This window comes from Jaculus jaculus, chromosome 8, assembly GCF_020740685.1.
Source record: "Jaculus jaculus isolate mJacJac1 chromosome 8, mJacJac1.mat.Y.cur, whole genome shotgun sequence".
Classification (NCBI taxonomy): domain Eukaryota; kingdom Metazoa; phylum Chordata; class Mammalia; order Rodentia; family Dipodidae; genus Jaculus; species Jaculus jaculus.
Window position 1 is genome coordinate 21,566,519 of NC_059109.1, and position 27,006 is coordinate 21,593,524.

General features: G+C 38.4%; 1 protein-coding gene across 38 annotated transcripts in view; it reads right to left on the minus strand.

The window, feature by feature from the left end:
* Positions 1-1,969: 1,969 nt before the first annotated feature.
* The window catches only part of Rims1 (regulating synaptic membrane exocytosis 1), a 486,577-nt gene continuing 461,540 nt past the window's right edge, over positions 1,970-27,006 (minus strand). For all 38 annotated transcript variants that reach the window (XM_045157130.1, XM_045157129.1, XM_045157099.1 and 35 more), the window contains 5 exons: positions 14,425-14,563; positions 11,904-12,016; positions 7,421-7,522; positions 6,440-6,579; positions 1,970-4,280 (listed from right to left, as the gene is read on the minus strand). In XM_045157130.1, the coding sequence (XP_045013065.1) occupies positions 4,062-4,280; positions 6,440-6,579; positions 7,421-7,522; positions 11,904-12,016; positions 14,425-14,563 (713 nt within the window). In that variant the 3' untranslated portion in view covers positions 1,970-4,061. The remainder of the gene's footprint in view (positions 4,281-6,439; positions 6,580-7,420; positions 7,523-11,903; positions 12,017-14,424; positions 14,564-27,006) is intronic.

Here is a 27,006-nt window from a genome sequence, read left to right on the forward strand (position 1 = left end):
TCATCAAGGCCATGCTAGGCAGGGTTTTCCTTAGAGCGGAATGGACTCGCTTCCATTCCTTTCCCACCCAGGAACAATAAAATCTCAGTTAATTGGTAAGTCAGTGCAGGACACACACATGCACTCACTCCCTCATTACATGCAGTAGTAGTCTTTACTGGGATAAGTCCTGCGGTTGAGTCAGTTTTGTTTTCCTGTGTGCTGTTACTTTTTAGCAGTGTGACTCTTTGCGGGCTGCCAGGTGTCTCTCAGATGCATAACTTGATGTGTCAAGAAGGAGCCATTAACAGCTCTTAACTCATAGGATGTTGTGAGAGTAAAACACAGTCCCACAGAATTCCTTTATATATAAATCATATTATGTTAATCAACTCATACTTCATGTAATGAGTTTTTAATAGGCAGGAAGCTTTTTTGTTAAAGCAGATCCTTTCTTTTGACTTTTATATTCTAAGCATTTAGTGTTTAGTACTTAAGTCCTAAATGATGTTAGCTAAATATAATCATATTATCTACCCTAGGATGAGAGTTCAAGAAATGACCAGATGGATTCAGCAAGACACTGAAGATATAGCAAAGTTGCTGTCTTTTCCATCACTATGAACTAAAAAACGAAAATCCCCAGACTCTTATTTAAAGAGATATTTATGACTTGCGGACTAAAGAAATGTCCAGCTATCTCTAGTTGTTTCTTATTTCAGTGGCACTCTTCTCTGCAGCCCTCACCCGTCAGATGTATCTTGATGCATATACTTTAAACAACTCCATCCCAACAGTTGACTATAAACTGAACACAGCATGCTTTCTCTCATATCATGCACACCAATCAACTGGACCAAGCGTGGAAAAGCCAGGCCATTGTTTTAAAACTCTAAATAACAATAGAGGTCAGCTCTACCATCTCTTTGGTTTTTCAAATGTACCATTTATGAAATTGTGCTTATTAATGCAGTTTAAAAATGCTTAGCAGTAGGAACCAGATCAACAATTATCTTAAAAGTTAACATAAAATTAGTGCTTACCAAGTGTTTCCTGAAGACTGAAAGTCACTAAAGGTATGAGGACACTTTATAGAAACCAGTCCTCAGGAAATTCAGAAAGCTATTTTGTTGCCTTACCATATTAGTTGAAAGACTTGTCTGCCTCTGTTAAAGCCATTATCCTGATGACATAGAGTAAATATATGTCTCATTTCTATTAACTTAGCCCACTCTAAGACAACATTCCTAAGGAAAATACAGGAAGAGGTCCCAGTTTGAATGCAACATGTCCTCCATAGCCTCAAGTGTTTGTGATTAAGCTTCCTTCTTAGTCACAAACAGGTAGAACTTTGCTGGAGGGTGCTGCGGCAAAGCCTTGGGTTTGATCAATCCAACCCACTGAGTATAATGAGCTGGCTTACTTACACTAACTACTCTTGCCCTGCAGCCAGTGTATGGCAGTGTGAGCCAGTTTCCATGACTAAACTTCTCTTAGAAACCATAAGCCTGAAACAATCCTTTCCCTCCCATACACTGCTTCTGGTCAGGCATTTTATCCCAGCAATGAAATGGTAACTGCCACACGGATATTATGATGGTCAGTGCAGGAGCCAGTATTTGAGGATGTAATACAAGGTGAAGTGATTTGGCAACTGGACAACAGAGCTGTCTGATTAGCACAGTCACACAGCAGCAGAAGAACAACCTCTGTTTCATTCGTACTGAGATTTATTGTTTTTAATAATGCCACTTTTCAGAAGTATAGTCATGTGCTCATTTAGACAGGCTGACAGAGTGAGAACTCATACGTGATGCAAAGTACCTTTTGAGCCGTAAGTTAAGACATATATGGTGCAGTGACAAGTCATTCAAATGCCCATGGCACACAGCAAATCCCAGCCTCCCCGTCCCATTTTATGGCTCCAATTTTTCACTAAAAACCCACATTTGGAAATCTGACAAGACATAGAACACAGATGGCTACTGACTGACATGAAAAGTAAATTTTATTAAACATGTTTACATACATGAGTTGGAAGTTTATTTAAAAGCACAGGGGAGTGTTAAGACAAGTGGTCAAAATAGAAAGATACTACCCAATTATAATTGGTTGATCGTTGGCCACTAAGACAGAACGGAATCTAGTAGAAGTGCACCAATGCTTCAGTTCTTCCTGCTCAAACTGGTGAGCAGTGGTCAACCTGTGCCCCACGTAATGATGGGCAGAGAAGTCTGACATGTGTAAATGATAATAAATAATTCACTTGGTGCAGGCAGTATGTCTATGGATTAAAACCTAGTGTGTACACAGTGTCTACATGTGTTACAGCCCCACATTGGAATCTACACCAAAGTATTTATCAGAAGGAATTTGGTCCATACTACATCACGTTTTCCAGAGGGTAAAAAATAAAGTCCATTCATAGACATTTCGCCCCAGATCCACGGAATGAGTCTGGCTAAAACCTGCAAAATGTCTATAACAAAAATGGATGGCTTAGTTTTCTTGGTTATTTCAGTATAGTAATTAACGAGCAAACTGTACAAGTACATGCAACATACAAGCTGGTCTATGTGGAACTAACATACATTATTAAATAACCTTTTGTTCTTGTCTTTTTTCTTTCTTTTTGTTTATTTATTTATTTTTTTATAAAACGTGCATGCGGCTTTGAACAGAGTTCCATGTCATGCTGACCTAGCTGTGTAATCACAAAAGTCGAATGACTCATAAAAGGTGGGAGACCACATCGATGCACCTGCAGAACCTGCAGCTTGTAGCACATACACAGAATGTCACAAGGGAAGTTCAAGGCCAAGAAAAACTCAAAGGAAGAAAATGCAAATTGAAATTTGATTCTGTATTATTTTTCTCCCAAAAAAGTAAGGTACTTTGCATTAAAAAACCAAGCTTTGTGCTTGCATTGACCTTAAAGAAATGTAAACTGAAATTCAATAAAAACATTAGTTTAGTGCAGAATTTTTCAACTGGAATTTCCAGTGGAATATGAAACAGCTCATACCATGCTCTCTTCAGGGCAGATGGGGGAGTCTACACTGAGGCATGGCTGAGAAGCCTGGGCGGAGCTGAATGTGTCTTAGGCTCAAATCCACTCTTAGTCACCATTGTGGGAAGTCGAGAGTATGATTTGTACACAGGAGCATGTTTACTTTTGATATCAGGAAGTAAAAGGCATTGCAAGGAGTTTTCCCAAAGCACAATTATGCAGTTACTTTTAGTTCCCAGCATTAGTTGCAGATCGACTTAAGTCTTCCATGCAAAACAATGGAAAACACAAATGAATTTTCTGGAATGCAAACAGAGATGTTCTTCACTTAAAAGTGATCCTGTGATTGCTAGTTTGGAAGGTAATTTTTGTTGCTTGGGTTTCCACATATGAGACTTGAAGAAAGTATGGCATGAAACCCAGTGAAGCTTCACAGGCATCGCTTGGTCTAACTGTTGAACACTGGATAATGCTACAGAGGTGGCTTCAGCCCTTTTCTTGGTGTATTTGGAAAAAGAAAGGAAGGGTCTCTGTCAGCATCGTGAAGCCGTTTGTGACACAGCCAAAAATAATAAAAATAAAAAAAAGAAACAGTGGAGATGACAAACATGGTGAGCACAAAGCGAAACAAAAACTGAAGGAAACAAGCAAACAAACAAGTACAAAGCAAACACACATAAAGCACACAAAAGAACGAAACCCGCAAGCATCAGCAAAATAACACTGCTTGTGATTTGTGCAGAAATGTGCCAGATACAACTTTTCACCGAGTGAGAGTTTCCAGTTTATTCAATTTGGTGTGTGCGTGTGTATGAACTTGAAGGTTCCTCTTTTTCTATCAGAAGCATCAGTGACTCTCACTACTACGTTGATTCTCACTGCAATTTGATAGATCAACTAGTTCTGTCATATGAAGCCATGTTTTAAACAATTGGGACATATTGAAAAACTACTACAGGCAAAACACAAGTTGATTGTCTGTCTCCAACAATGCTTTTGATCATGAAATATCTGGTTCAGATTATTATCCTGAAAGGTAGAGTTTTGTTGGAATGACTCTGGTGTGAGTTCACTATGATCGAATGCAGGGAGGCCCAGTTGAACTTTCTAGAGATGATTGGGATGCCCGACGCGTCAGGGGTGTGAGTGTGGGATCCACCAGGGAGGACGGTGGGAACAATTTGTACCATCCAATCACCATGCTGGACAGATCAAGTTCTTCCAACAAGATCTGAGCCACACCCATGAAGCATTTGTGGTCCATTCTGCCATAGTCTCCCCAGACAATCACCTGCAGACAGAAATGCAACAGAAACTGAACTTCTTTCTTTTTTACATTTGAATGGCTCAAAATTATTCTATGAAAGTGGGCAGTCAGTGAAGGAGAAGAAGCACAGGGAAGAGTTATTAATGAAGTGCCCAGAGATGCTCCACAATGATTTTCAAACCTGGTAGGTGCAAACCATGTTCCCTCAGTCAATAAAGGGTAATAACGATAAGAGCCATGTAGTAGACAGTTTCAGGTCCCTGAAATGAACTTCCAGACCAGGCATAGTTCTGGAAGAAGGGATTTATTGAAGCTTATAGAGCCAGGGGAAATTCTATAATGGCAGAAGAAACTGGCCTGCTTCACAGGTCCAATGAAAGAGAGAGAGAGAGAGAGAGAGAGACAGAGAGAGAGAGAGGGAGGGAGGGAGAGAGAGAGGGAATGAGAAAAAAAAAGTCAAAAGCAAAACCACACAGCACACTTTAGGAACTCTAGGAGGAACTAATGCATGTTGCATATCTTTAGATTGAAATCTCACACTCACTACCATTCCTTAAGCTCTGCCCAGTGACACTGCCTCCAGGCAGGTGGCTGCAGATCTAAACTATAAACTAATAAAACATGGAATACATTGGGGACCATTTGTTCAAACTACCACAAACCATATGAAGGAAATAAATATCAATATGTGTGTTTATGCATACATAAATTCAGCACTGTCCTTATGTAACTTCTGTATAATAAGCAATGGAAAAGGCTATGGTGATATAGAAGCTAAAACCTGTGAATCTAGGAGGGTGAAACAAGCAATCTGACTTAAGGTACCATGAATTACAGTGGAGCATGCAAAAGGAATGAGATTATCCCATTTCTTTTATAGTATTCACTTGTTAATGAAGGGGTAGGGAGAAAAATAATTGCAGGATGGCACCTTTGAGGAGTTGTCTGACGATCTGATTTGATCAGATGACTAGAAAATTACAGACTCACTGGCAGTTACTACTACTGGTGTCAGACAAGCTTTCCAGTGCACATGCTCCCAGGTCATCTGTAAGTTTGCTACTGAATCACCAGTTGGGGTAGTGCAGCCTGATTTATTTTTATTTATTTTTAATTTTTTGTTCATTTTTATTTATTTATTTGAATGTGACAGAGAGAGAAAGAGACAGAGAGAGAGAGAGAGAGAGAGAGAGAGAATGGGTGCGCCAGGGCTTCCAGCCACTGCTAACGAACTCCAGACGTGTGCACCCCCTTGTGCATCTGGCTAACGTGGGTCCTGGGGAATCGAGCCTTGAACCGGGGTCCTTAGGCTTCACAGGCAAGCACTTAACCACTAAGCTATCTCTCCAGCCCTGATTTAGTTTTTAATGCCCTGAATTACTTTGACAAATTATTCCATGACTTCCATGATCATCAAATGTAATCATTAGCTGGGTATAACAAGGCTTATGGCATATGGTAGTTACAAACTTTAAAAATTGTGAAGTAGCCAGGCATGGTGGCGTACGCCTTTAATCCCAGCACTCAGGAGGCAGAGGTAGGAGGATTACCACCAGTTCGAGGCTACCCTGAGACTACATAGTGAATTCCAGGCCAGCCTAGGCCAGAGTGAGACCCTAACTTGAAAAATAAACAAACAAACAAAGAAAAAACCAAAGTAATAAACTTGGCTTTTAACGTGTTGCTGAGTCCTGCATATGTCTCTTTTTTCTCCCTTCTTCCACTTTACATCTTGTGTCTCATATATTATTACTGTTTGTCTTGATATTGCTGCCTCTACATGTGTCATCTATCATCTCTACAAATCATTTTGTCTATCACCATCTATCTTCATTATCCATCCATTGTCATTCATCTATCATATAGCAATCATCTATCTTCATCATCATCATCATCATTATTTATCTATCATCTGTATTTATGTATGCATCATCTATCATTTAGCAAGAAGAGTGAATAGACGAGAAACAGGGTAAAGTTTGGTGAGGATAGACTAAAGGAAAAACAAAGAGAAAAAATTCTGCTAATACTATGTACTATTCTGTTATAAATTAACCACTTATTGTTCTAGTTGAGGATATAAAAAGGTTTGCCTTCACTGAATTTTATTTTCTTTATGACTATCAACACGTTCAACATGACAAACAGATATTACTATATTCAAAGGGCTGACAAACTCTTACCTGAAGAACTTTACCCTGTGGACTTTCATCAAAAACCAGGGACTGTTGATACAACGGATCAAGAGTTTTCCTTGCAATTCTTGTCTTCTTCTTGGCAATGCAGGCTCCATTTTCCAAAAGATATACTTTGACGTAGGGAGCTAAGTATAAGCGAGTAATGCTTGAGTTAGCTTGATTTTATCAGAGAATTCCTTATCAGCAAATTGGAGATTCTTATTAAAGGCTGCCTGGTCAGCTATTGAAACCATCTTGCATTTCCATTGCTCTATAAACCCCTCTCCTTAAAACCCACATATCACCACTATTGTCACGTTTCTCATGTCAGATCAACATTCACAAAGCGATCTTGTGATTTTTGACTTGCATGCATCATAGCTGACTTTGAACGCAAGTTTATATCTTAAAACTCATTGCTTCTGTTTTCGCTTGTGCTTTTAAATGCAGAGATCAAAATAACTGATTTGCCAGGAAACACCTATAATTAAACTTTAAGCATATCACAATATACTTCTTATTACTGTCTAACAAATAAATCCCAGCTCCATTTTTTTTAAATTATTTATTTATTTGAGAGGGACAGACTAAGAGAGAAAGACAGATAGAGGGAGAGAGAGAGAATGGGCGCGCCAGGGCTTCCAGCCTCTGCAAACGAACTCCAGACGCATGCGCCCCCTTGTGCATCTGGTTAATGTGGGACCTGGGGAACCGAGCCTCGAACCGGGGTCCTTAGGCTTCACAGGCAAGCGCTTAACCGCTAAGCCATCTCACCAGCCCCCAGCTCCATTTTTATAGATTCAAAGATCACAGAAAGTTTCCCGTTTGAGCAATCAGAAAGTGCCAAGTAACACACATACAATTCTAATGAGCCTTTTCTCAGCCTCTTTGCTCAGAGTGTAAAATCCAAATGCAGAAAGCTTTTCATGTTTTCCCTATTAAATACTTTGTGGCCCAAGTTTGGTTATGTTTTTCCCTTTTCCTTACCAGGTGTAGACTTGGAACCAGGCTTTTGTGTGAGGCTTCGTGCTCTGATAACTTCAACTTCTAACTGGCCCTTTTTATCCTCCATTCCAATCTGTATATCACCTGTATGTGGAGGCAAGGCAAAATGTCTCAGCTTTTCTGCAGGCATGAGATACTGAAGAAACAGAGGCCCATTAGCCTGTTCTGAATGTTCTCTATGACCATGACCAAAGCTAATGTTTAGAACCCCCTGCAACCCCATTTTTCCTTCAGTTTCCAAACCAGCTTTTCAAAGTTTTCTCATATTCACTAATACTGCATCGAAACATGGGTGTATGTTGCCAATATGAATATACTAGGTTGTGTTAATTTACATTTCTTTGTTTCCCAGGGAAGCCAAGGTTCACATAGTTCAGGCATGGCTTGATATATAATTAGACTGCATCTAGGATTAGTTAGAAAGTTCTCTACTTAGATCTTAGGAGTATTTGTTTCACAATTTTTATAGTTTGCATTCATGTTTTTTGAACTCATTTGTGAAATAGTCTAGATTAGTTTCCTCAAGTGTTTAGTGGGTAAAATGTTAAATACTAATGGTTACAATTCAATCAGGCTTCGAATTCTCTACTTTCTACAATATATATAAATTCTTTTTTACTAGGTCATATTTTTGTATAAGTGGTATAATTTAGCAATTCCCTATCATTAATTTTTAGAGATATATATACATGAATATACAGACATTTACCTTCTTCCCTTTAATAGTTAAATAATTTTCATTGTGTGATTGTGTCATATTTTATTTACCAACTCTCTGATTGGGGTTGGAATAAATATTTAGCTTCAATACATGTTTTAACAAGTGTTCTACATTAATAGTCAGCAGAGAAATGCAAAATAAAACTTCTGTCTCACCCAAGTCAAAATAGCTATCATCAAGAAACCTAAAACAAATGCTGCCAAGGATGTGAGGAAAGACATACCCTTACTCACTGCTGGATAGAGAGCAAACTAATATAGTGATTATGGAAATCAGTATAGAGGTATCACAAAATATTAGAAATAAGAAGCCCATACAACACATGACCATCAACAGAATGAGTGAATAATGAAGATGGGGCATACATAATGGAATTTATTCTTAGCAGTAAGGAAAACTGAATTATAAAAATTTCAGGAAAATGGCAAGAAGACCTGGAAAGAATTATGATTTTGGGTAAAACCTATGAAGGTGGAATGGCAGAAAACTAAGTATATGGAGGTGGGTAGGAAGGGGTGGGGTGAAAGGACACATGTGGCATGTCAAGATTAGGGGAGGAGCAATAAGGGGCGAGGGAGTTGGGGGAGAAGGGGAGACAAGAATCAATTAAAACACATTGTATTTGAAAATGCCAGAGTGCATGATACTTAAACCTCTGTATGCCAACTAAAAAAAAAAAAAAACAAATAAACAAATAAAAAGGTAAACTTGTATTGTTCATTATCACTTTTCTTTTCATTTCTCCTCTCTATAAAAACAATTAAACAGAATTTGCTCTTGGTGATTTTCTATGGTTCTCCTGGCATTTTTGTTAACTTTAGTTTTTTTTTTTTTTTTTTGGATACTGTTTCAGTATTGCTCACTGCCTTCTGCAATACAAAGGAACTGAACAACTGAGTTTTAAAGTTCACTCATTATAATTCCCAGCCCCCTACTTACTGTTGTTTATTAGTCTCACTAGGTTCTTGCTCTGCATTATATATGATACTTTGTCTGAATAAAATGAATATTTGTAAGTTATTTGTATGTGAATTTTCAGAATTCACTCTATTTTCCTTATCAGTTGTTTGTTTTCTAAAAAAGACTTTATTATTAGTTTCTTTTTAAAAAATAATTTATTTGCGTGTGTGTGTGTGTGTGTGTGTGTGTGTGTGTGTGTGTGCAAGCACACATGGTCTCTTTCCTTGGTAAATGAATGCCAGATGCTTGTGGCATTTTTTGAATCTGGCTTTATGTGAGTGGATGGAGAATGGAACCCAGGTCAGCAGGCTTTGCATGAAAACTTTAACCACTGCTTCATCTCCCCATCCTTTGTTACTAATTTTATGATTATGTTTTAGACTTTAGCCTTCTAGGTTTCTGTTTACTTTTTACTTTTAATGTTTATTAAATTCTTTATGAAGCACAGATGAAAAAGGTTTAAAGGGGCTGGCAAGATTGCTCAGTGGTTAAAAGCATTTGCTTGCAAAGCACATCAGCCTGGTTCAATCCCCCAGCACTTAGTTGACAGCCAGATGCACAAAGTGGCAAATGTAACTAGAGTTCATTTGCAATGCTAGGAGACCCTGACACTGCTCATTCTCCCTCCTTTTCTCTCCATTTGCAAATGAAAACCTTATAAAGAAAAAGTTTTAAAGGATCAGACTGCTCTGTAAAATGTGTCATTTCTGTGAGTTACTGACTTATCCACTTTCACATTGCTTATCTTCCAATTACATTGCGTTCAAATTTTTTTAAATGTTTATGATTTTTTTCACGTTTTTGTATTTTCCTCATTGCTAAAATAATTGTAAATTATTTCTACTTTTTTGTTTTTAGATATTATTGATTTCTAGTTTTGGTCTTCATTATTTACCTACTCCTTCTATGTGTTTGGTAATTTATGTCATCCCATTTTCCTAGAATTCATAGTTAAGTTATACTTTTCAGTTTTTTTAAAAAAAATCAATATTTAAATTTTTTTATACATTTTATTACTCTGTAACCTAGTCATGGCTATATGATCTTGGAAGACTGTTGTAATCACATTTCATTACTTGGACATAGCTTTCTTTTCTTTACTGAACTGGTGACGTTTTACATTTTCATGCTCGTATCATTAGTTTAAGCTTTGTTTGATATTTTCTCTTCCATGAAATCATACACATTACATATGCCACAGACCATTATGCTAAGTATGACATAATGCTACAGCAGTACACACTGCTTCCAAGTCCTGATGCCTGTGTGCTAAGCTCCTCCCTACACTTCCTTCCTGGGTGTCTTCCTTTTGAAGAGGCATTTATTTGCTGGGCATATTCTTCCTCTTTTCTTCATCCAGTTTAAAAGTTGACTTAGCCTATTGTGTTGAAGTAAACCCTTCTGTTGCTTGCTGAAGAATACTGAAATTTTGAATTACTGAATATTGAAACAAATATTTTAGATCTTTTCAAAGTATGTATTTATGCTCGCCTCAAGCATACTTGATAATTTTCCTAGATAATATATGCTAGATTTGAAATGCATTGTTATTCAGAATTTTGAAGGTAATGCATTATAATTTTCTGGCTTGTAGACATGCACACATATATGAGTAACTAAAAAAATCAAAAATCCCAAATCCAAAATGCTCCTGCAAATGAACTCTAGACATGTGCACCACTTTTTTTTTTGTCCAGCTTTATGTAGGTAGTTTGGGTTTGAACCCAGGCAAGAAGGATTTGTAAGCAAATGCCTTTAACGATGGGGCCATCTCCCAACCCCCAGATTTAGAATTTTTAGATTAGAGATGTTCAGTATACAGAACTCAAAATTTTTCAGCTTTAGTGGGATCCTTTGAAGTTCAAGATTATAGACTTTAACTGTAATGGTATCACATATCTTAAGTTTATTTTTCTGTTTTACTATTGATACTGAGCTGTTACATTTTTGTCAGCTGAGAAGTAGGTTATGATTTCATTAATGTTTTGCAATCAGTTAAACAGCTATACCAATATCCTCTTCTGAACAGTCCATCTTCTTTCCCCCATCCTATGAAATGCCAACTTTATCTTACATTTTGTTCTAATGAAGACTCTGACTTGACAAATTTTCTGGTAGTTCAAGGATTTATGACTGCGGTAGTTTGAATGTATGTGCCCCATAGACTCAGATGTTTTAGTAAGCTTGTAACTTGGGTCTCCAGTCAGCTGGTTGGAGGAGGTATTACTGGAACAGGTATTATAGGAACAGGTATTACTGGAGGAGGCATTGCTGGAGGAGGCATTACTGGAAGAGGCACTGCTGGAGGAGTCATTGCTGGTGGAGGTATTGCTGGAGGAGGCACTGCTGGAGGAGGCGTTGCTGGAGGTGGATCCTGAAGTCCAGCCCTAAGGAGTTACTAATGTGGATCCAGCCCAAAGGTATGCAGAGAGGTCTGAACTCTGGCTGAGTTTTTGTGCTTGTTGCAGTTTTTCTCTCTGCTTGCATCTATGAAAAGGAGCTAGCTTCTTCTGCTATCTTTGGAACTTCCCCTGGATCTGTAAGCTTGAAATAAATCTCTTCCTCCTCTAAACTGCGCCTGGTTTGGATGTTCATCCCAGCAACACGAAGCTGACTACAATGACTAATTTTATTTTACGTAAGGTCTTACATAAGAAAATCTATCTAGAAATTAAAATTTTCATTTGTACCCCCAGAACCCTGTAGCTGAAATGTATTTGGATTGTTATTATGATATTTTAAATGACTTTGTCAACCATACGGTTTTAGAAAAATGACTCTTACCCATTGCAGGGGTGGCAAGCGTTTGGCGGCCAACAAGCTGTGCGGGTCCGAGTCCATCAAGAAAATCACTGAATTGACTGTCAGCTCCTAGCCGCACTCCAGGAAATATTAAGCTGTAACATGAGTGTAAAAGCAAAAACAATGACAAATTAAAATTTCCTACAATTTTTCATGTAAGTTTATATTTAACTAATCCTGATAAGGAAACATATTAACTATTTAGACAATCTGTGATCTTACCAATTATTAGAATTTCCTATAAGTTTCAATACTGAGAAAAGGTTTATTATTTCAATTTGTGACTTGATGCTCAATACAGGAGTCAGCTTACAGCTTTTAGTATGCTAACTTCTATAGACATTTATAAAAATAAATCTACAAGTTTTAAAAACACATTTTAACATAAAATATGATCAATATCACATAGATATTTACTCATGAATATAATATTAAGACATAATATAACATGAAAGGTAAACTTTAAAACAGTGATGTGGTAGTTTGAATGCATGTGCCCCACAGACTCAGGTGTTTTATTAAGTTTGTAACTTGGATCTCTAGCCTCTTGGCTGGAGCAGGTGTTGCTGGCCACATAGTATGCACAGTAGCCTGATATCTGGTGGGGTCCCCACTGTTTTTCTGCCCATTGGTGCTAGTTGCTTTTAGTTTTCATGGGCTGTTTGTTTCTCTCTGTGTGGATGTATAGAAACAGGTTCTTCCAGCAGTGAGGGGACTTCTTTCTGGATCTGTAAGCTTGAAACAAGCCCCTTCCTGCTATCATTTTTCCTGGTTTGGATGTTCATCCTAGCAATGTATAGCTGACTATAGCAAGTGGCTAGTAATTTCTATAATAACTATTACAGTATAGTGCAAATTTTTATTTATAAAAGAAATGTTTAATTTATTCACCTTGTAAAAACTTTTCATTATATTTTTATTTATTTGAGAGAGGGACAGATAAAGAGAGAGAATTGGTGTGTCAGAGCCTCTAGCTATTGCAAATAAACTCCAGATACACGTGCCACCATGTGCATCCAGCTTACATGGGTGTTGGGGAATTGAACCTTGGTCCTTAGGCTTTGTAGGCAAGTACCTTATCTGCTAAGCCATCTCTCCAGTCCTAATTTATTCATCTTTGAATCACCTTAGATATTTGAGTCATTTATTCAGTCTAACTAATTGGTCATAGCATGTCTGTTTCCTTTTCGTGTTTTTGCATGTATATGTGTGTGCAATATTTGTGCATAAGTGTATTCTTAAAAATATACATGGATGTGCATGTGACAGTCAGAAATCAACGACAGTTGCCTTCCTCCATCACTCCTATTTTGCTGAAACGGGGTCCTCAATTGAGCCCAGAACTCACTGATTTAGCTAGTCTAGTTTGCCAGCTTGTTCTAGTGACCCGTTTTCTGCCTCCCATGAGCTGGGAATACAAGTGGCCATAGGTGGTAGGGGTCTGATCTTCTGGTCTTCATGTAGCAAGCATCACTGAGCCATCTCCTCAGCCTAAAGCATGTCTATCTTTTATGGCAAATAATTGATTGAAAGCCTGAATGTGTATCCTGTAACAGAGCAGAGACTTCTCTTGTTTGCGCTGATGTCACTGGGTAGTGAGGACAATGCTTACTATGCAGTTGATACTTGAGTATTTTTTGAGTGAATTAAGTTTGTTTTTAGGACTTAATTTTTTCCATCACAGTTTTATGCATGAACTTTCCAGAGTCAAGGGCAGTAGGTTAACATAAATATTATCCCATTTATATACAAAAATTAATAATCTATGAGACAGTGAGTAGTTTATTCATGGTGGAGATAAATCTAAATAAGATACAAATAAATCTAAATAAGAAATCAAATAGATTTCTTACATTGTGCATCAAAATATCTCTAGTCTTTGATTTGGATGTTATTTTATAATACTTCACCCAATTGGCATATGGTCACTTATATTTAACTCAAGAATTATTATACCTGATGAAGTGAGGCATTTTAAACTGTTGAGGCTTATTAGGTAATGTATTAGCTAATATTTACTCTATTAGGTGGTGGAAGCTAGTTAATGTTCCTCTGACAAACTTGCTTAAATGGACATAGAGATGTGCCCAGCCCAGGCTGGTTAAAAATAGATAGTAGAGGGCTGGAGAGATGGCTTAGCGGTTAAGCGCTTGCCTGTGAAGCCTAAGGACCCCGGTTCGAGGCTCGGTTCCCCAGGTCCCACGTTAGCCAGATGCACAAGGGGCGCACGCGTCTGGAGTTCGTTTGCAGAGGCTGGAAGCCCTGGCGCGCCCATTCTCTCTCTCTCCCTCTACCTGTCTTTCTCTCTGTGTCTGTCGCTCTCAAATAAATAAATAAAAAATGAACAAAAAAAATTAAAAAAAAAATAGATAGTAGAACCTTCTGGCTGCATAAAGAATTAGCATAGTTAAGTTTGTGTGGGGGGGGAGGGGGAGGGTATTGCTTTACTGAGTCTTCTATAACCCATGTCCTTAAGCCACATGGACATGCTGAGACCACGTACTTTCCCTCGGAGCTGTAACTGTTGATGCTGCCGTCAGTGGACTCCCGGCTGGGCTGTCTCACCATCTTCCTCATTTCGGCTGCCATTCCTGTTTCTGTGCTTCTCTGTATGGTGCTTTTTAACTTCTTATGGCCCGATTCTGACAGGAGAGAGTAAAAGAAGCCCTAAGTTTTATTCAGTCAGATTTCCCTTCATTAGCAATTGGTTCTGCCCATAGAATGGTTAATTGTCATTAAAAAATTAAATTTTATCAAAAAACTTTAATCAGAAAAATAATGGCCTAGGAGAATCATCTCCTGAATTAAGTCTCTCTGTCAAAGCATGCTTCTTCCCAGCAGGGGAGCCGAGGAAGGCACAACAGACCCCAGCTCCAGAGGTCTCCCGCACCTCAGTGAACCCATGGTGAATCCGTGAGTAACAGCTTCAACCGAAAGTCAGACTTAGTACTGAGCTGTCATGTAGAAACATAATAGCAAGTGAGTTAAGAGGTTTTTCGTAATCGGAAGTGCTCCAAATGTGTGGGAACACACCTAAAAAAAATAGGTTTAGTCCTAGAACTTAAGAAAGATGTTCAGATAAGAAAATACCAGTTCTAGCCTGTCATGCACCTTCAATCTTTATAAAGAGAAGCAGTAACATTTTACTTTTTAATTTGATGCCTTTCACAACACTTCAACATGCATGCTTTAATATGGCATGTGTGTTACTTAGTTTAATAGAATCCATGCTACTTTAATCCTAAGGTCCTTTTATTTCAGCTGCATAGCTTCTGGCCAGAACTTTAGGTATGTGGGTCTCCATTTATGTGGTGAATATAATTGATGATAATTTTTATTCATTTTTATTTCTCAATACGTCAATCTCTGGCTTATGGACCCAGAATGCTTTTGCTGTGCCACTCTGCTGTGGAAGGTATTATTTTCCTCAGACAGTCTTGCAGTACAGCTCAGATTGGTCTCTTCCTCCATAAGTGTCCCAAGCTGGCTTTGAACTACTTCTGCCTCATTCTCCAAAATTCTGGGATTGTTAGGTATGTGCCACCACTGACTCATTTCAATTCTTTACAAACACAGAACAAAACTCATTCCCACTTTTTAGCACCTGTGGAATGCATTAAACAGGAATTGATTTATAACATGGCAAAAAACCTCCACATCCATCCATACATACATATGTGTGTATATATATATATATTTTTTTCAGTATCCATAGGTGAGAAAAGATGTTAGGTTCTTATTTTATCCACACAGACACATTCTACAACATTTCTGGTTTGCTTTTTATGTTATATAATTTAATGAACAATAATATATAAAATGTTCAATATACACAACAGTATATGCACATACAATTTTTATCCATCCAATCCCTCATATATGTAGGTATCTCAGTACACCTTTTGACAGGTCATATGGACTAGAACATTTGTCTCATTTCTGTCACTGTTACCCTTTATAAATTGTCTAACCAAAAGTATAACAGATTAAATGTTCTACATACTAAGAATATATTCTTTTGATAGGTTTTTCATTATTCTACTGTTATCCTCTAATTGTCATTTTTTTGTTGAAGTCAACGTGTGTATATTATTAAATGCTAAAATATTACTGACATGGCAGACAATGTCCCCTGTGATTTCATTCTTCAAAAGACAAAAATGGTTAATAACCAAGATGGCACATTTTCCTTTTATTTACATTTGTTCACTTTGCTCCTGTGAACCACTTGCTCCTTTCTCCCCTTTGCCCTTTTCTCTTCAGCCTCTTCTGCTGTAATCTCTTCCAGTTCAAGACTTTTAGATATAAGAGAGCCCTAGGGACTTAACCCTTACATATTTTCAACACTTGCTTCCTTAGTGATCCCAGCCAGGGCTTTGAGGACTCTTTAAGGATCATCAGTCTTAACCTTCCTCCTAAGTGCTGTTCATTAATCCATTTTGCTTTGTTAGCTCATTTATAAATCTAACAACTTTCCAACATCAGCCTGTCTAAAACAGCATCTTCTCCACCTCCATCACTGCCTTACTGCCAGGCTCCTTTAGTGAAAGTTGCCTCCACATACTCAGTAGCTCAGGCTGAGGTCTTTGCAACCATCCCTGGTATTTCTTTTCCACACATCTCCCATCTGATCCATCATTTACGCTGCCACAAACTTGACCCCTTTCCTCCTCTGCTACACTAGACCTTCTTCAAAGAGTCATCACTCCACACAGCAGTGGTGATGTCCACCAAACTAAGATTGCAGCTTTGTGCTTTTTCACCCCAGAATCTGAATGTTAGCCACTCTACTCAATATCTTATAATAGGTCATCAAAATTAAGACATCCACAAGTTGTTGGCAGGTCTTGCACAATACCAGAGAGCCAGGCACGGTGACAAATGCCTTGAGAAGCTTGTGTGGGAGAGGAAGGCAGGAAAACCACAGCAAGTTACCAGCCAGTCTGGTCCTCGTGGAGAGTTTCAGACCTGCTAGGGCTACAACTCCAAACAAAATGGATGTACGGATCTGGCTCCCTAGGTAAGAGTACTAGTTGTGCAGGTGTGAGGACTCAAGTTCAGTCCCCAACACCCGTGTAAACAGCTGGATACAGCGGTGCTTGCCTGTAACTGGGGTTGGGGCTCTCTGGTCAGCCAGTCTAATCAAAAAAAAAAAAGAAAGAAAGAAAAAGAAAAAGAAAAGAAGAAGAGGCAAGCTCCAGGTTCAGTGAGAGACCTGGCCTCTAGGAAATGAGGTGGAAGAGTAATAAAGGACACAGAAAATTCTCCTGTAGCCTCTGCACATAGGTACATGGGGTGAGGACATCTGCATAAACACGTGTGTTCACACAAACACACACACCACATAACACACACACACACACACACACACACACACACACACACACACACAGACATACACCCCAAACAAAACAAAAAACATTTTTAAAATGTTTCAAATGATAGTCCTCCTCCATTTCGCAAGATCTTGGTTCATTCTCAGTCTTCCTTGTATTTTCTTGAACATTTCTGTCTGTCCTTCCTGATCTGGCCATGTTCCTCCCTTTAAGAATCAGGTCTCTGCTCCCATATCACCTCCTCGGGAAGACATTTTTTGATCCTCACTGTTTTTTGTTTTTTTTTTTTCTTGTTCTTTCTTCAGAATTCATCTGCCATGAAATCTTCACATGACTGACGCCTGTCTCACAGAGGGCAATGGAATGTCTAGAAGGCTGGCCTGTGCAGTGCCCACTGTCATCCTCAGAATATAGGGGATTGTCTTGACAATGGGACCACAGCACACATTCTCCTGTGCAATCTTCTCATTCCACTCTATATTTATTCTCCTTAATGATAGCATTGTTCCATCATAAGGCTATGTGCTTTCAAAAATAAACCACATCTTTATTTATGGGCATTCCAGTTGTTACAGATGAATTCAGTAGAACAGATTCCTGGATGTTGAAACACTAGTGATTACCATAGTGATTACTCAATTGACCACCAAAAAACAACATAGTCATTTACAGCCCTACCAACATTAATATGAGTGTCCCAAATTTTTCCACTGGAGACTCGAAAATTATCTTCCTTCTTTCCCCACTTTTGTTCTATGTCTCTCCCTCTTGGCTTGTCATTGTAGAACATGCTCATTTACGGAAGGCAAGAACTTTATTTATGGCTACTCTAAACGCTGCACAATTTAGTTTAGTTTGGTATTTATTTGTTTATATACTAAGCCTACTTTTCATATGTAGTTTATTTGTTGTGTTAGAGTAGTGTTTCATTCAGGCCGCTATGTTGTTTCAATATCATTTGAGGAATAGGGGTAGGCCCATCTTTATATAGGGTGAGACTCCTCATCCAAAATTCCAAGTTGAAATGCCTTAGTCTCTAAGCTGACAAAACGTCACAATTAAAAAAATACCACTCTTAGTCACATGTGATAGGTTGTAAAACAAAATACAAACACAGATGCACCAAAATATTGTAAAAAGCACTTTCAGGTTATGTGTATGGAACCTATGAAACATAAGTTGTTTAGATTTGGGTCCCTTACTCAAGGCATCTTAATATTTTTTTTTTTGCAAGTATTACATTCTCTCTCAAAACCAACAAATTCTGGTACATTTAAGTCCCCAAGTACTTCAGATGAGGGATGCTTAGTTTGGGTTACTGAAACAGTGAGTCAAGTAGAAAGGGCATGTGAGTTGACACAGCCAGGAAAGAATATAATTTCTTACTGAAAGCTGTAAGAATCGTGGTTAGAAAATTAGGGGAAAGTTTAAAGAGTTAGGTCTTACTGTGAACTAGAGGAGAAATGGTTAAGAGGAACCAGCCATTAATTGTATTTTCATTTACTTTTTCATTTATGTACTTTTATTTATGAGATAGAGAGAGAGAGAGAGAGAGAGAGAGAGAGAGAGAGAGAGAGAGAGAGAGAGAGGGAGAGGGAGCGAGCGAGCGAAAGAGGGAGGGAGAGAGGGAATACAGAGGGAGAAAGGCAGATATATATAGAGAGAGAATGGGCATGCCAGGGCCTCTTAGCACCTGCAAATGAACTTCAGATGCATGTGCCACCTTGTGCATCTGGTTTACATGCATACTGGGGAATCGAACATAGGTCCTTAGGCTTCATAAGCAAGTGCCTGAACTGCTAGGCTAACTCTTCAGCCCATACATTTCATTCATTTTCTCCTCTATGCATTCACTTTTCAATCCAAAAATTATTTACAAAGCACTTCCTATGTGCTACACACTGTTCAAGGTGCCAGGGATGTATTAACAAATGTTCTGCTGTCATGAAGTTTACATTCACTGTGTAGGCAAGGAAGACTCCAAACAAAGATATATTATTGGTGGTAATGAATGCTATGGAAAAAGTACTGAACAGGATACTGTGGGTGGAGCAGCAATGGTTTCACTTAAGGGAATATAAAGTATGCGCACAAGAAATGAAGAAATTTGCAGAAGCAGTACAGGTGGCTATGTTTGGGAGATTGGGCAAAATGACAGCCAGCAGTATAGATGAGACAGTCTTCTTGCAGTCCACAGGTCCCCAAGTTCATCTTCACTCATTCTAGTGTTGACATGGGTTCTGTCCCAGAAACTCTGTGGCCAGAGCTCTCAGGACTCTGGGAATCTGGCTGTATAGATGACAGTGATAAGTCGACCCTCAGCACCTTATTTCCCATGCATTTTCTATCAGAGTTAAATAGCCATCATTCACTAGGTATTTGCTTGATTAAGGGGCAGAAGCACTTTGGAAGCAAATATCCCTTGGGAATTTTGATGGTGATCTGGGCAACAAATAGATAAAATGGGGGAAATTCTTAGGGCAGCATTAAACTTTAATAGTTTTCAAAGTGCAAATGCTACATACATTCTTGGAAAAAATCCCCACCATTTTGAAGTTAATCATTAAACTTTTTTTTTTTTAATTATTAAACTTTTATGCTTGCTTTGTGAATCTGAATAACATATTTTAAGTTTCAAAGTTTTGTTTTAGTTCAGGTGGAAGATGATTAATGGATATAGCTGTGGTTAAATTAATCATATTAATAAATTGAATATTAATACATTTTCATTGATAAAATCTTTGGTAGACTAAGCACTAATAAAGCTAAACATGGATGGAAAGACAGGTTAGTGGTTAAAGCACTAGCCTACAAAGCCAAAGGACTGAGGTTCGAAGGTGGTGCATGGGTCTGGAGTATGTGTGCAGTGGCAGGGGCCATGACGTGCTCTATCTATCTGATTCTTTCTCTCTCTTTCAAATAAATAAATAAAAATCTTTTTAAAAAAAGTTTAAAAAAGTTAAACAGTTACTCATTTCATTTGTCTTATTTAAATTCATAAGAAATCTAATGTTAATTTGTAATGAGATGGTTAGAAAGATTATTGTTCTGTGGTTGTGGAGACTATAAATATGAAGAAATACAACTCCTGAAACAACTTCGTTCAGCATTTTCTGTGCCCAGTCTTCACGAGATGTTGGTGACATAGCAATAAACCAACTGACATAAATCCCTGGCCCCATGGGACTCACACTATACTAGGGAAAACAACTTGTAAAATCATATAAGTTAACAGCAAAAGCATGATTAGAATGCTAGTTTTCTAAATCTCAGTACTGTGGTCATTCCATTATACTACAGTATAGGAAAACATAAAAGTTTGGTCTTAATCAGTTAGTACTTTAACACAGTTTAGCTCTAGATATTCTCACATATATATTCATATAGGAATTCACAAACACATTTGTAAAATTGCTAAAGGCACAGTCTACAATAAGCATGAATGAGTAGTTATCTATACCTGCCTTTCTACATATGTTATAATTTTAAAGACATTACATATATTTGGTATAAAATAATTAGGAACTGTTACTAGTTGTAAAATGAGTACTTTGACTACAAAATGCTGTCTTAAATATTCTATATAGATTAGAAAATTGGTGTATTTTCATATTTATAGCAAGAAACACATGAAAAATTAATTTGATCCATAATGTGTGGGACCAACATTTTACTCAACTAATGTTCCAAAAGATATGATGTCTGCATATGGACCCTCTTTGTATATTAGGAGACACACACACACACACACACACACACTCAGAGACTTACTTTTGTATAAACTTATTTAACACTATCAACCCATAATATGAGCAGCATCATTCTGCAGTTAGAAATGTTACACCAAAGAATAGGAAAGGGAAGGACATACAGACATGCAATCAAGCTTGAGAACCATGGAGAAAAGGTTAGGGCTAGAGACAGACACAGAACGATAGGCAAAATATATCAACATGTGAAATCAACTCAAACCTACAGTGCTCAATTGAATCATCCACAGGGGACATTTAAATAGACACTGAAAGTATAAAATGGGTATGCTGGGTGGGGGTGCATGCCTGTAATCCCAGCACTCAGAAGGAAGAAACAAGAACATCTGGAGTTAAACATCATCCTTATCTACATAGCCAGTTTGAGGAAAAATGGAGATAAATGAAATGGTATCTCAAAAAAAAAAAGAAAGAAATATGAATACAAAGAATCAACACAGTGAAGTTTGAAACTCAGAAGAGAGTCAAGATTGCTAAGCTGGCTGAAAGGACAACCTGTTCACATAGGATGAAAAATATGTGAGTGAAATAATGAAGAAATCAGAAGTGTTTTCATGAGCCGAGCATGGTAGCATGTACCATTAATCCCAGCACTCTGGAGGCTGAGGCAGGAGGATTGCTGTGTTTGAGGCTAGCCTGTGACTACATAGTGCACTCCATGTCAGCCTATATGATAGCAAAACTCCACCTCAAAGAAAACCCCACCAGAAATAGAAGTATTTTCATGAAGTAAACCAAAGAAGAATGTTATTACTTAGAATCTTGGTGAGGAAGGTCTACAAGTGATGACAACATGTGATACTACAGAGATCAGTGGCTTCAAGATGAGCACTGTCAGGTGGAGTGGAGTCAGGAGGCTTTCAGAAAGGAGAGGCTAGTCAAGACTGCATGTGGGAGCAGGTAGTACAGATAGAGCCTAAGACTGTTTTGAAAAAAATAATTCTGTTATGATTGAAAGTAAGTGTAATAGGAGAAGTTATATTTTAGGCTGTGTGATGGCAGAGCTTGTTTCTATGTAGACAAATAAGAAAAAGAAACACATTATTAGGGACCAAATGGTAAATTCAATAATGTCTATTAACTGAAAAAGTATAAAGTAGGTGTTGCATTCAGGATCCTCTGAAATAACAATATGGAGAGAATGACAGGGGAAGGGACAGGAGGGGAGGGGAGAGGAGAGGGGAGAAGGGGGAAGAGACAAATGAGATCACGTGCTCTCCTGAGATGCCTTTAATGCCATGTGGTGTGAAGATGGCCTAGAGCAATTATGCCGTGTAAAATTCAAATATTCACCTTCCCTTTGTTTTGGCTCCTGAAGATGTATCTGCTGATTATTAAGATTTGTAAAACAGACTGACTGCAACTACATGAATGACATTATCTGGTATTGAAACAAAATAGCCACTATGCAGGCCACCTGTAAAGTCTGTCAGCAATGGACTTACTGGGAAACAACAGATTTGCATTGAAAAGACTTTTCTGGGACATGTTAACTGTGTGGATAGTGAATGACTCTATTTAAGGCCAACAGAACAGCATATTTAAAGTTTAGGAAATGAGAAATGCTAACCATTTTTTGAGGTAACTACATGTTCTGTAAGACCAGGTGTATGGTGAGTAAAGAGGGTGAGCTGTGACCATGAGAGCAGAAGCACGGCGAGGGGGAGGGGGGTTGTGGGGGGTCACTTGTAGCCTGTCATCTCGTGCTCCCAAGCGTCAGTATTGTCAGTGCTGTTCTTCACAGTCCCAAGGTCATAGTTTTCCTAATGCCTGTGTTCCTCATATACAATTGGAAGCACTTTATAACAACAAGACCTAATAATGCCACAGGCAACTAAGAGCTTGTTAGTGGTCCCTGACGGTATCTCAGTCTCTGTATAGCTCATATTGCTCATTTATGAAAAAAGCAGGATAATCCAGACTCACAAAGACAGAAACAGACTGAGACTAAGTTGGAAATACATCAGCACACTATGCCAAACTTCTTTTTAAAGTCAGATGCCTGAATAGCGTGCTAACCAGGTAGTCAGAAACTTTCATGAGACACTCTGCCCTCAAAGTGCCACTATTTTCTTTAGTATTTAAACAGATAAGCTAAAACGTTCTTTTAGTGTTGTGCCAAGGTTTAGACTACATTTATCCTAAGCAAGATAAGAACAACTTGTAAAAAGAATCATACTTCTGTGGTTTATTTTTAGACAACTGTATGAGAGTTTTTAGACTTTTATGGTTTTATACATTTTATCTTATTTATTCTCCAAATGATTCCTACAAACCAGAAAGTCTACTATTTCTCTTTTTCCAACCCATTTCCCAGAGATTTGTGATGAAAGAAATATCGTGGGCAAGTAGCTGAAAATAAAAACTATTCAGAATAATTTTGTAACATGGATGGAATAATATCCCTTGGTAATATTTTCCTTCAAAAGAATACTTCAAATGTTTCGTAGTGATGTACTTATCCTTTTTTGTCCACTCTCAGAATCCAAAGTAATAAAATGTTCTCTTTTACTGTGTATTGTGCATTTTAAATTCTCTGCCATGCTACTAGCAAAGGAGTATTCATGTCTACTGAACACTGATGCTGGCGTTTGTCAGATCTTTAATAGCTACAGGTATTCTCTCATAAGCAACAGGTATTTTTATGACTGACAATATTTCTGTTATTACTCAATCACTCTGTTTTCAGTAAAATGGTTGTTCATAAGAGACTGTATTTTCCTTTATCCCAGCTGACAAAAATGTAAACAACAGACTCCAAGGTCATTTTAATATGTTTTAAACAATGTGAAAATTTAACCAAATAAACCTGCCTAAAAATAGTTATGTAAACAGCATCACTGAAACACTCACCTGTACGATAGCTTGCTTTTGTCAAAACCAAGTGATAGAGGAGGATACATTCTAATGCTCAAACTGTTTAATTTCCCAGCCCCCACATTCCACAGTATTCATTAGTAACACCAATACTGGTAAAGAATCCATTCTGCATTCTGTCCTCTAACCACATATATTTAAGGTTTTGCCATAAATATCTCCCAATGTGACTGCATTTGGAACAGGGTGGCCCCAATTGCATATGGTTGTGTTTTTACAAGGAGGTAGATTAAGATGCACACTGAGGTACCCAGAGCACCAGCATATAGAGGTGCCATCCTAGGAAAAGGCAGGAGAAGGCCACTGGCTACAGGCCTAGGAAAAAGGCTTCCAGAAAGACCAGTTCTACAAATGTCTTACCTCAAACTTCAACATTCCCAACCTTTGAAAATTATGTCCTTGTGGCTTAAGTTATTCAGTTTGCAATACTTTGTTAAGACAGCCATAGTAACAAAATACTTGGGGAGTAGGTCACCATTTTAACATTTTAAAGTTGTCAGCTTATTTAATAAATGTGATGATTTAAGTTCAAGTTAAAACATGTGGTGATAGATCATCTCTATGGTCTGAGGATGAAATTCAGTACTCCTTTCTGGGACAGACTTGTCAAGCTGACTTCATTAAAAGTGACCTAAAATATTAACATGCATTAATAGTTCCATATACATATATACATACATATACATATATATACACATAACATCTCAGAATTATCTGCTCAGTAAATATATCCTGTTTTGTTCAATTTTCCTTTACTCTCCTTTACTGTAAGTTGTTATCTTAGATGAAGCTAAAGTTCATTTACTAAGTATAAATAAAATAGCTAGGTGTGGTGGCATACACCTTTAATCCCAGAACACAGGAGGCAGAGGTAGGAGAATCGCTGTGAGTTCAAGGCCACCCTATGACTACATAGTGAATTCCAGGTCAGCCTGGGCTAGAGTGAAACCCTACTTTAATAAACCAAAACCGAAAAAAAGAGGCATAAATATAGAATATCTTCTTCCTATTTGCTGTCGTGACTGTAAAAGACAATATATGCCAGGCTGAAACCCAGAAAGAAGTGAATATTTTATTGCACATTTCAGACTAAAAAAATATTTACTCATTGGACTATTGAAGGGATCTTTTCTTCTCTCCAGACTTAAAACATTGGCTAATGTTCCAAGCAGTGCCTGGACAGGAAGCAGTTTGAGGGCAACTCTGGAATCAGAATGTCTGGACCAGACACCAGCTCCATCACTCACTAGTTTTGTATCCACATGCTGCTCATTTAGCCACACTATGCCTCATTTTCTTCATTATGGATGGTATGAAAATACTTAGCTCTTAGGGTCATTTTACACAGATGATAAGAAAATGCACATTAAGTACTTAGGGCAGTGCTTGGCCCCAGTTAATCCAGTCTATTGTTACAGAATTCAATCTCAAAGTACTCAGCACAGATTGTGTCCCACAGTACAAGGATGCTGACGCTCCTTGCTCTACTCAAAGCACAACTTTCTGTGCATCATGCCTACTCTCACATGCTACTTAGAATCTACTACTCTTATGTCATAACATGCAGCTACTGCCCATGTTCCCAGACTCCATTCTCACCCTCCTCTTTGTGGTAGAACCTTCCACTCACAGCATGGGGCTAGCTGGCCACATTCCTCTTCCCCCGAATGCTGTTGTTGGCATGGGGGCCATGATGGTACAAGCTGCAGCAGCTAGTCTGAGAACATTTACTGAAGCTGGTAAAGCCAGTTCAAGATGATGGAGTTACCACAATCCAGGCTGGACTCTCCCCTTGGCAATTATGTGAGTGTTAATTTAGCCACGAAGGTCTTTATCTTGCCATGGCAGTTTTATTTTTCGTAAGTTGTGGTGAGGTGCATGCAAAATGTTTCCCGTAGGCTCGTGGATTTAACACTTGGTCCTCTTCTGGTGACACTATTTGGAAGATTATGGAACTTTTTGCAAGGTGGACCCTTGCTGGAGGAAGTATTTCACTGGGGGTGAGTTGCGATAATCCAGATCTTCTGCTTGCTAGTCTTTCTTTTCTCTCTCTCTCCTTCCTAACTCTGGTGAGATGTGATAGTAGTCTAGCCAGCCATGCCTTTACTGCCATGATAGAGTCTAACTTCTGGAACTGTGAGACAAAATAAACCCCTTTCCGATACTGTGTTGCTTCTGGTCACAACAACAAGAATGTAACTGTTACTGTCACAGTGGGTAGTATTATCAATAAAACCCAGTGAGCATTTTCTTTATTTTTGTACTAGAGCCTGAAAGGGAGCCTTGCCCATGCTGGTATGCAGTGTTCTACTGTGCTACATGCACAGTCCACTTTTTACAATCTCATTTTGAGATAATGTTCTGAAGTTGTTCAGGCTTGCTTAGAACATGTGATTCTCCTTCCTTTGCCTCTGGGTGTGGTGGCACATGTCTTTAATTTCAAGACTAAAGAGTCTAAGGCAGGTGAGTCACAAGTTTGAGTCAGTATAGGCTACACAGTGATAATACACACACACATACACACTACTATGAAGAGACTGTCTTAGTACAAAATTTTATCTCTGTTTGGAGCTCTACTTTGCTTAGGCTTTATAGGGCCTTCTCTGCCCTCATTTCTTCACTTCCTCATAAGGCAAGAGGAACCAAGAGTATGTGCCTACACTGATACACTGTCTCTCTTCTAATGACTAGATAACAGGGATCCTAGACATTTCTGCCTAAATGGTACTGACTCCACATCTGGGGATTGACCTAAGTATCTGTCTAGGGTCTACCGTCCAAAGGCTGAGTGGTACAATCAGTGTGCATACTTGGACAGAGCTGGAGCACATGCATGAGGACCCTCCAGGGGCATGATGAAGCCAGTGTTTGGAAGCAGAAGGTAGGTGGCTAATATGAGAAGGGGAGGTGAAGCAAGCACAAAGATGTTTTGTCAAAGTAGAGTCTAAAGGAACTTGGATTTGGCGTTTGACAATATTTGGTGTTTAGCTGATTGCTTAGGGCCTTGGGCATGCTTGTCTCTCATGCAGAAACCTGTCCCAAAGGTTCATAATACAATGATGCTGATATACTTGAAGGAGTTATCATTAGAATAAATCTGCT